General features: G+C 42.1%; 1 protein-coding gene and 1 long non-coding RNA gene across 2 annotated transcripts; both read left to right on the forward strand.

Annotated features, from left to right (window-relative positions):
* Positions 1–255: 255 nt before the first annotated feature.
* Positions 256–1327, forward strand: LOC147991304 (uncharacterized). The gene is made up of 4 exons (XR_015613691.1): positions 256–710; positions 801–882; positions 956–1008; positions 1113–1327. It is a non-coding gene; the product is annotated as an uncharacterized LOC147991304 (long non-coding RNA).
* A 5089-nt stretch (positions 1328–6416) lies between these two features.
* On the forward strand, positions 6417–11539 carry LOC125512854 (branched-chain amino acid aminotransferase 2, chloroplastic). Its single transcript, XM_048677930.2, has 10 exons — positions 6417–6684; positions 6947–7038; positions 7197–7371; positions 7481–7657; positions 7755–7886; positions 8182–8280; positions 9102–9218; positions 9911–10006; positions 10768–10880; positions 11041–11539. Exons 1-10 carry the CDS (start codon positions 6574–6576, stop codon positions 11159–11161), a joined length of 1233 nt encoding a protein of 410 aa, XP_048533887.1. The 5' UTR covers positions 6417–6573; the 3' UTR covers positions 11162–11539.

Raw genomic sequence — 11539 nt, forward strand, 5'->3', positions numbered from 1 at the left:
TCATGTTAATTTTTTTTACCCTCACAATAAAAAGTTTCCTAACCTTTCCAAAGTTTCCTAACTAGACACGTTATAAACGGCAGGAACTGATAGCACGTTACCAATCAATAAAATTTAGTTTCATGACAATCAATTCCAAATCCTAATTTTCCTAATACGTCGATCTTTCTCAAATCCTAATAAGCCCTCTTCCTCTTTCCTTTTTCACCGCTCCACCTAGAAAAAAAAAACCATCAATCACGCACCCCTCCTTGCCTCTCCCCAACTCCCCAAGCGACATCCTCTCTCCCCTCCCTGCCGTCCCCCAAGACGCCCTCGTCGGCGCACTCTTCATCGGAGCGCCGTTCGTTGGAAGCCGGAGTCGGGAAGGAGAGTAGCCACCAGCGGGGGAGACCACAAGGGGAGGTGTTGGTTCTTCCTCCGATTGATGCATCCGCTCGTGGGGGCATTGCTGGTGGGGGCGAGGAGCGATGTTGGTGGCCGTGCTGGGGACCGGCAGCGTGGGCGGGCGCGCTGGAACTGGTTGTGTCGATGGCGTCGTTCCCGCCGGAGACCACGTTCGTGTGGGAGCTGGCCAGCGCTGGGTGCGTGGCCGGGTAGGTGCGCGTGCCTCTCGACGGTCTGCTCGACCCGGCCGGGTCGGCGGCTGTACGGCTTCGATGTGCTGCGCACTGCAAAGGGCTTCCGTCGCTCGACGAGGTCATCCAGCGGTAAGGGGAAAACCCCCTTCGATCCCTAACACTACCCCACCACAACAATCCATTGCTAAATTTTCTATGACTGTTTGGTTAAATTTGCAGGTCGGACAAGCTCGTTGGCCACATTGGGTAGCTGCCGCCCTCTGCTGAGATTGTTCACACCATGGATGAGATCTCCAACACTGTAAGTTACTCTTATTTGGTTACGTTTTATTTAATCTGTGTAGTTTGATGTGGGTTGGCTGATGATTGGCTAGGTTTGCTCGGTCATTGATTCAGCGGAGCTGTGCAGGGACACGCACTCAGATAGGTGATTGGATGACGTCTGCTTGCTTCTTGTGTAATAATTTGGAAGCTCTGCAGCAAAGTGTTTTCAGTTTTCTTTTACTGAATATAAATATGTATGTGAACTAGGGAGTTTACGGAGGAAGCAGATAAGGCATCAATGACGAATTATGAGGATCTTCAAGTAAGGTCTATAACATAAATGGCATCTGTGAAAAGGGAGAGAGCAGAGTGAAATGACCAAACCAGAACGGTAACATTCATTTTCTGTGATTTTCTGCAGTACCTGAACACATATACTACTTTATAAAACGCGGTACTAAACTCTGAGAGTGAAGGTGCCCTGCCTACCAGAGGAATATGGGAAGGCAGCAAATAACTTGCATATCGACTTTGAGAAAGGAGGAATTCATCTTCGTAACAGTTGCCATAGTGATAGTTATATTCTGTTGTGATTGTTAGCTTTGAATTTGAATTAGAAAGATAATGCTCTACCATTGCAGATAAACTCGAGCATCTTAATCAGCTGAACCTTGAAATTGCGCATCTGGGTAGAAAGTAGGTATTGGGCAGGCCGTTGCTAAGCTTAGTACTATTTTCACTGTCGAACTTGCATATATTGAAGTCAGTTGTAGTTCCAGTTTGGAATTTAGTACCATGCATATCAGCATATTAAGAGAAGCCTGATTGGTTCCATTGATTTGCTATAGAACGTTTTATTAGACATGAAGGTGCCTGGCCTTTCTTTTACAAAAATAGGGTAAGACCTACTTTGAAGAAAAAATGCTTGTTATGTTTACGAGTGGAGCGAGAAAACAATTGCTAATCTCCTTTCATATACTCATTTTTGTAGCTTAGTTGTCCATCTACAGATATTGGTGGTCATGCCTTGCCCCTCACTTCCCTCCAAGCTTGTCGCCCTCGCCCCCCTCTTTGAGGCAGCCGCCCGCTGCTTATCTCGATGGCGTCGGGCGGGGCCGTACCCACCATGGCATCGGCATGGCCCTCCCTGCAAGGAGTGGTGCCTCCTTGGTACGATCACGACGCTGATTCAGCCGGATCGGCGGGGGTTAGTAGGCTCACAGGCTGGCGTTTCCTCGGATGCATCCATGTTCTAATCATGATGGCATGACCATAGATCGTATGAGTCTAGAAGACTTTGGGGCGGCTCATCTGCATGGATGGTTGTGGCTGGGCACACAATCCATTAATAAGCCTTCAAATTTTCACACAGAAGGTCCCCTCCTTTTCCTTTTTGCATTTTTTTCTTTTTAATTTTTTAGATTGCTTGCGTTGGCAAATGGAAGAAAGACTCAGAATCCTAGATTTCTACTTTCTATCAGAAGCTTGTAACTGATCTGTAAGCTCACCAGCCAAGCTGTCCATTTGGATTTCAGTAGATATATGGAGTATATTTACTCACATTGTCCATGACTTGTTTGAAGAAATTTCTCTTCTGATTTGGTATTGCATTGCTGAGCACTTCCTGTGAATTACATGCAGCATGTGTATGTTCTATAGCTTCTATTGTACAGTTTTCCTTCTTTTTTCAGGTTGTCCAGATGAGCACTGGCCACTGGGAAATGGCAACTTGGTTGAACTGAATCAGCTCTAATCTCCTAAATTTGTGCATTTATCTTAAAAAACACTGCAGTGCTACCTCCCCATAGTAATAAATAAGTATATTATGAAGCTCATATATGATTATTACTATTATTTTTGCACGTTCAATCAATTCCACTGATAAATCATTTATGCATTTTTAGAACAAGCATCAAGCATCATGTGGCATTATAGTCATTGGTGAAGATTGACAATGCACTCAAATACAAGACTTATGATGGTGTTTGGTGACTGATAAAGATGATTGGAAAGGTGCTTTCCAAGCATAAGGTGAATCTTCTATATTTCACTTTTTAATATAATTTGGCTGGTACGATGTATATTTTCTAAAAACTATATCGCCATTGTGGGTTATCTGACTAAAATTACATTTTCTGCTTGGCACTGATTCATATATATTAATATGGGCAAAGGAAATTCACAATATTTTATGTCAGTGAAAGACTTCTAAAACTAGTGAAGTGTCTTAGCAAGGATGACACGCCGTTGTGCCTCTCGGCCTGAACAATATAGCTCATTTAGTTCATCGCCACAACTGGCTACACGGCGTGACGGAGCAGCTCCACATCTCCTGCGAGGACACGGAGACAGCGTTGCACGGCCGCCGTAGGTGAGAGATCGTGCCATCGTGCCGCATGACCCCCGTCGGCTCTAGACTGGTTTTTTTGTTTCTCTCCTTTAGATGTGCAATTAGGAACGGAAAAGCCGGTTTGTCGCCAATTCATAGAAAAGGAATAGCCGGTTGTCAAACAAAGGAAGGATGCTGGCTGGTAATTGGGAATGGGGCATTGAGATTGAAATTTAACATGTGTCGTGAATCGACGAGGGTCTCACGGGTGGAACATACGAACCGGGCACGTAATTTTTTTTCCGTGAGAGAGGAGGAATAATGTGAGAGAGGAGGAATAATGTGAGAGAGGAAGATGCGTCTGTGGCTCGAGGGCTACTATTGCTTGCGAAAGCAGTGGCAGGGAGCAACCGATGGAGAAGGAGAGGCTAGGAAGGAAGAAGAGAAAGTAGCACACGATCAGGACGGGTGGCTGTGCATGGGCTATTGTGTTGTGTGCCTGCGGCCAAGCCAATTGGGAGATAGGCAACCACCGCAGAGATAGAGGAAAGTAGCAGTCCATGCATGTTGCTCAGCATCAGGGTAAGGTGGGTAGTTTCTGCCGCTATGTCGCCGCATCGGACGACTGGGAGCATGGAAGAAAAATTAAAGGAGAAAATATCATAGCGGAAGAGACTGGGCCCAAAAATTGGCAAGTTCATCCCAAACTCGTTTTTGATGTTTCAGGGTCACCTCTCCGTCCATACACCGAACTAGGAACTCGCAATTGTTTCCTGTTATTGAACTGGACATAATCAGTCTATTTAAAACTGGTACAGAACCATGCATATTTTTGAGTTGATACAAAAAGACCAATGGCTTCTTTTTTGCATTATTGTCGTCCAGAGTGTAAGAGTTTCAGCCAAAACAAGTTTATGCCTAACATTTAGTTAGTAATGACTGAAATCTGTTTTCAGATTTAAGCAATGAGGATGTTAGAACTAAATTATAGTTCCAGCATGAAATTAGGTAATTTTTTGTAGATAATCATAGTGGTATATTTTGTTGTGTTCGGTTTACAAGAATTAAAAATATAGAGATATTGTTGAGAAAACAAGAAGTTAAGTGGATTCATGGTTGACAAGCAAAATTATTTTGGGGAAAGTTCCGTAGTAATGTTTACGAGCATTTAGCATGTGTGTCATGCTTGTTTTCAGTGGAATATTACATGATATGGTTCTATAGGTTTTGGAGTTTCTACTGGTGTGGGTAGTTATTTGCTTAATGGTGTAACTTAAGCCAACTACATAATGACCTTCATATGGTTTCGCCATTGTTTTTTCTCCCTTTGTGCTTGCGTGTTCAATCTTGTTATTATTGCATCTTGTGGTCTACTCTGATAGGTCATGTTTGTTTGTAGGGTGACAGTTTATACATCTAGGGAACCAGGGCAATTTGGACATGTGATATTTCCTCGAGTAAGCAAACTTCTTTTGTATGGCCCAGCATGATGATCAACACCCATCTGGTTTTATATGGTGCCACTTTTGTTGTATACAACAAGCAACTATTCATTTTGTGTGCCTTGCAACAACATCATAATCTCATTAAACCTGCAATAGATCACACATTCAGTACATTTCAATTTCTAATTAGTCTAGACCGTGAAGTATTTGTTTTTTTAACATAACAGGGTTATTTGATCATATAATCTGTCACAAGTAGTAAGGGTGGGTAGATGAGCAAATTTTCCCAGATGGCAAGATATCTATACAAATTATGGAACTTGAATATGAACATTGGAGAAGTGGACAGTGGACGAGACTACCACTGTTATATATAATTATAGTGATATTCAAAGTTATTTTTTTGTCTTAATGTAAAGTTTATCATAGACAGACATCCACCCAGAAACACACACATAAGACATGACACACACACTTCCTTTTGGATTTGCCGGTTCTATGTTACCTCAGAAGCACAAAACTTGAGTAATTATAGCAAAACAATTCAAGGATGAGACTACGAACCAACCTGTGGGTGGATGGTTAGAGGAGCCCATCAGGGTTCAAATCCTGGTGCTCGCATTTATTCCTGGATTTATTTCAAGATTTCCGGTTATGCGCATTCAGTGGGAGGAGACGTTCCCGTCGACGACGAGGTGCCTACGGACTTCGTAAATTTCAAAATGATATGCCGGCTCAGTCTTTTGGAGGTGCTCATAGGGGTAGGGTGTGCGTGTGTGCGTTCATAGGGGTAAGTGTGTGCGCGTGTATATGAGCGCTTGTGTTTGTACTGATGTTTAAAAAAAATTAAAGGACGAGACTACTGAACAATGCAGAATACCTCTTTATTCCCATATAAAGGACACATATTCCTTGCGACTGTCTTTCCATATACCATGATATGTTCCTATTTGCCAAAGAGTTGGCAAGGTACCGGCCCAAAATCAAGTGCATTATGAGCACCCTTATTCCTAGCTGCTAACCTGGATCTTAATAATTAATGCCCATACCTTGTTAGACCAAAAGAAGCAATACTTCCATTGATAGACTAAACGACTCATGGCATGTGGACTAATGGACATGTCTTTTAATCCAAGGCATGGAGAACTCGGTACATGTGAGGAAGAGGAACATAATGCCGGAGGAAGGCAATAACAAGTATCAGTTCAAGGAGTTCTTGATGGAGACGATTGGCCAGATCTTACTTGTAGCTTTTTTTATGGAAAAGTCTTTGACTCCACATTGTTGGGCTAAGTTATGTTCGCATCTCTGTTTTGGATTAAATCAATTGAACCTACTGGAAAAAAAATATCTTTTGAGAGTGTGACATTAGCAGGCATGACAAGAACGATGATAGGATGCTCATTGGAGATGAGGTCAAAAAGGTGAATACGCCAATGATGCATAGATATATGTATGAATTGTACATGTACACATAAAACATACTGTGACAAATATCTCATGCCAAGTTTTAGTTTTGGTAAGAGGTTTTGTTGCCCGTAGCAACGCATGGCCATTTAACTAGATATAATTCAAAATAAATAAATTAAAAGCCCGTAGCAACGCACGAACGATCTAATAGTGTGGATAAAACTTTTCCAACTGCCGCAATACGTGGCGCCCCTGTTTTGGTTTGGTTATCCAGCTGAACACGAGAAGGCAGCAAAGAACGGAGTCACTGACATGTGGACAAAATGGCGGTGGGACCCAAATGTCTGCTTCCGTGGCATGGATCTGACGGAGGTTCTGCGTGCGCGCAACGAGCCACCACCGCGTCCGATCTGGCACTCGTCGTCGTCTCCCTTGCTCGGTTCCTCCTCTACAAACCTATCCCCGCCCGTCCGCCGCCGCCGCCGCCGCGAAACCCTAGACCGCCGCGAGCGAGCGTGAGCTCCATTAGCGAGTGTCATACAACATGGATTGCGGCACGGCCTCGCTCGGCGCCTTGCTCGCCGCCGCGCCGCTCCCCAGCCAGCGGCCCCGGCTGCTGCTCTTCTCGCCGCCGCCGTCGACGCTGTCCATTCAGGTCCTTGTTCAGATCTCGCCGGCGTTCTCCTGCACGGGCCGATACGGCCTTCTGTTGTAAGATTCTTAGAGAGCAGAGCTAATCAGCATGTGCTGATGTGCGATTTGATGGGAAAGTTGGGATTAAAAACCTTTTTTTTCTCTTTGGAAAGGATTTCTGAAAGTTGAACATTGGAAAATGCAAGGAACCGTCGTTGTTTCTTGTGTTGATGTGTATTGAATTGAATAATCTAATGTGTGGTACTTTATTGTCGTTGATGCAGATTCGGAATCGACTTTATTCGATGTCACTGCTTCGGCTCCGAAAGGCCCGAGGCATGGGAAGATGCGAGGCTTCTCTAGCAAGTAACTACACGTATGTGATTTCCACTGTGAACTGCATCGCATGCCTTGTTAGACTGTACCACTGCCATGCAGCGCACGCCAATTTGCTTGTGCTAATCTGCTAGATTGTCTGTGGCAATGTGTTGGTCGTGTCAAAATAGTTCTGATGGGAATCTCGTGGCTTGGCAGGCAGACATCAGAGTTTGCTGATTTGGATTGGGAGAACCTTGGTTTTGGACTCGTGCAAACTGACTATATGTATACTACAAAATGTGGGCCAGATGGGAACTTTGACAAGGGTGGAATGGTGCCGTTTGGGCCGATAGAAATGAACCCAGCATCCGGAGTCCTGAATTATGGACAGGTTTGTATGGGAGGTAGAAACTCCTTTATTCGTGTCTCTGGCAGACTGTAGTAATGTTCTGAAGGCCTAAATCTTCTTGTTCTGAAATTGTATTGGTTATGATTTGTAGGGGTTGTTCGAAGGCCTAAAGGCGTATAGAAAAACTGATGGCTCCATCCTGTTGTTTCGCCCAATGGAAAATGCAATGAGGATGCAAACTGGTGCCGAGAGGATGTGCATGCCTGCACCTCCTGTCGAGCAATTTGTGGATGCAGTAAAACAAACCGTTTTAGCAAACAAGAGATGGGTCAGTCATCTATCTAAAATGTTGGGTCATTGCCATAGTGCCATGTCATTGTTTATGTGGGCGATTTGATCATTTGCCAAATATCTTATGCATCCAGGTGCCTCCTACCGGTAAAGGTTCTTTGTACATTAGGCCTCTACTCGTGGGAAGTGGGGCTGTTCTTGGTCTCGCACCTGCTCCTGAGTACACATTCCTTATTTTTGCCTCCCCTGTTGGGAACTACTTCAAGGTTTGCATCAAAAGCTTGAACTTCTTTGTCCACTACTTTCATGAGATATTTTTCCCCAAATAAAAATAATAATTGGGCTATATACATTGTTGTACTTTCCACTTTGCATGGCAACATATTTCAGACTAGAAATTATGTAGCGACTATAATTACATTTATTTGTAGTACTGTTTTTGCCTTTTTGATTGATGATACACTAATCATGAATCAGATGTGGAATTCCAACTCATTTATGTACGATTGTTCCCGTTTAGTTTTTTCAGTGCCCATTCAATTTTTTCAGTGATATCTGCAGGAAGGATTAGCGCCAATAAATTTGATAGTTGAAGACAAGTTTCATCGGGCCACCCCTGGTGGAACTGGAGGTGTTAAGACCATTGGGAATTATGCCTCGGTAATTATGCTGTTAACTTTAGGTCCATTGTTTATGATTTGTTGGCTTGAATCGACAACAACTTTGCGATGCAAGTTTGTACCTACAGGAATTTGACTTTGCATCTTGAATTTCTGATATTTATGTTTCTGACGTCTTGATTTGTTTTTATTTCTATTTTTATTTGATGATTTGGGGCTTTCAGTGTTTAAAGTTCAAAATACAAAAGAACAATATCATGTTCTGATTGAAATAGGCTATGCCATCAGTGCAATTATTTTATTGCTGTTAAGTCTGATATGACAAAGCTTAAGCATAGCATACACTTGAAAAGTTAAAATGGAATAAGGTCATTGGAGATATTTTTCAAAGTGGAATACTGTAACATAGATAATTATACCGTGCATCTTTAACCTTTAAATCTCTCGTAGTCACTTCTACAGTTATTATTTTGTAGTAGAATTCACACACACATTGAATTCTTCTGCTGGGACTTCAAATACAACATTTTCTACTTAGCTTTTAGAAAAAATGTTGATGGATTGAATACATATTGGAATTGGAAAGCCTATGTGTTATAATGGTAAAGCCTATTTGTTATGATTGTGAATGCTCATTTATCCTCAAGTCAACTATCTTCCGGTTGTTTAAATTGTGGTCAAAGCCTATAGAATATAGATGCGATGGGTTATAAGGCTGGAATGGCCAGTCTATTCACTAGCTGAAATCCGTAATCGTAAACATCTTATGCTATCTTCTCTGCTAAAAGGTTCTGCTAATTGTGTTGAACTTGTGTATTCATGGCTTCTTCATTATCAGTATGTGTCCTTTATGTTGCATAGGTCTTGATGGCACAGAAGATTGCAAAGGAGAAAGGTTATTCTGATGTTCTCTACTTGGATGCTGTTGAGAAAAAGTATCTTGAAGAAGTATCTTCATGTAATATTTTTGTTGTGAAGGTAAGACATCGCTGTCACTGTCAGACATGCTTGCTATTTTGGATAAAAATAATCTTCAATCAGTTCAGGTAACACTGCTTAATTCTGAAAGCTACTACTGTGGTTAGATGTCTGGATATCCTAGTACCATCTTCACTCGAACTTAACATATTTTGCTTAAAGGGCACATTTGTCTTTTGTACGTAAAAGGAAAAAAGGTGAAAACTAAATTAAATGCGGAATTATTAAACTGGAGTAGATATCTTGATTTCAAAATACTTCATTATCAGCTATGGAAACCAAAACATTATGGTTTTTATGAGCACGTGGTTGATAGCAACATCCATTAGCACGGCCCTTCCACTTACGGAATGTTAGCTGATAAAGGAATAAATTTCATACCTTTGAACAGATTACTTTGTGGAATCCGTCAACAGATCAGCATTATTTCATAGATAACGATTTGGATATCCTAGTAATATAGCAGCATCATGACTGTTCCTTAAGATATAGCACCATCTGACTGATCTACGCCTGTTATGTTTGGCATGGTTCTCTACCTATCACCTTGGTTTCTTATAAATGTTGCAGAACAATGCCATCATCAGAATGATGAGACTAATTACAAACAGTTACTTTAGCACAATTCATGTCTATTTTATGCATGTCGTTTGTAGCTTTGATCATGTTTCTTTTCTTGCTATTTGGACCAGGGCAATGTTATTTCAACTCCAGCAATAAAAGGAACAATATTGCCGGGCATCACAAGGAAAAGTATAATTGATGTTGCTCTGAGCAAAGGCTTCCAGGTATTATTTGTTAATCCTATGAATCGAAAGTCGAGATCGTTATGTTGCCGATCAGTTTGTCTAGATAGTTTCCTGTGATTGGCAGTTAACTATAGCATTGTGTGATGAATAGTGAGCATATTTAAGTGTGCTAGGTAGTGGTAAACTGGTAATTGCTTTTGTATCCCAATCTCCAGGATCCCTTTGTTTATAATTTTTTAAAGTGCCTTTGCAAGTTTTAAATTATTCCAATAAAACCAGCTGTATATTGGAGGAGGATTCACTATGAATCTACAAAAATCGTGAAAAAAACATCTATTTGTGCGATGCACGAAGAAGCAAACGGTAGCACTGCTATTTGCTATTTTAGATCACCATATTTATCTTTTTGTGCAGTGCATTTCTCCTTAAGATTCATAAATCCACGGTACGTTTTAACATCTATATGTGGAGATACTATTTTTAGCTTGTAAATGCACTTTGTGAAAATTTCAAAATAAATGATCACTGGGGTTTAGGAGCCAAAAATCCGCTCTCGTTAGGAACATCCATGTTTTTTTAATCGTATTCCTCAATTCTTCACCTTCCGTTATGAATGAATATTAACAGCGGACATTTTTCTTGTACGAATAATACATTTGTGAAAATATAGTTCATTTCTCCTAGCGGCGTGGATCCAAGTAGAAGAAGCAAAATACTGTTCTGAAACTGCTACTGAAAATATCTGAAAGCATGTTGTCAAATTCTGTTTAACATTTTTGCATGTATTTGGTTTTTGGAAGGTCGAGGAGCGGCTTGTGTCGGTGGATGAGTTGCTCGATGCCGACGAAGTGTTTTGCACAGGGACCGCCGTCGTAGTGTCTCCCGTAGGTAGCATTACATATCAAGGGAAAAGGTAAAACTACCTCTGTTTGTTCCTTGAGAGCTGAGCTCCTAGCTGAAACGTGTGCATCCTTAGATCAAAATCCAACTTGTCTCTCGAATGAACTCGGATATTCATTCCTCCACGGTAGCACACGAGATCTGATGCCCATTCACTGGCTTGTGCTTTGCAGGATAGAGTATGCTGGCAAGCAAGGAGTCGGCGCGGTGTCTCGGCAACTGTACACCTCGCTAACAAGCCTCCAGATGGGCCAGGTGGAGGACCCCATGGGCTGGACCGTGCAACTGAACTAGCCAACAATGTTTGCCTGCCATCGCCGCGCCGATGGGTTCATCGTGTTGTTGGCCTAGACTAAGAAAACATGATGTGTGATGGGGTTGCAAGGTCTTGTGTATCTTCAGTCAGTTTTGTAGGCCCTGCCTAAGTGGCGTCCCAGTGTGCATCTGTAGATGCTGGCGCATAAGATTGCGCAGCCTCTCCGCGAATGTGCCTTTTTTGAGGTTTATCAATGTTTTTGAACTGGAAACCGTAGCCTTTGTGGTGACTAGTGAGCAATGTAAAGTAGGATAAATCCTTATACTTTCCATATCGGGTTTCTTGCTTTTTTTTTGGAGGACATTGGAGTAGCTTGGCTTGTGATAATAATAAGAATAAGAGCTTGGTTTGCCGCA

Source organism: Triticum urartu, chromosome 1A, assembly GCF_056163025.1.
Source record: "Triticum urartu cultivar PI428250 chromosome 1A, HENAU_Tu73, whole genome shotgun sequence".
Classification (NCBI taxonomy): domain Eukaryota; kingdom Viridiplantae; phylum Streptophyta; class Magnoliopsida; order Poales; family Poaceae; genus Triticum; species Triticum urartu.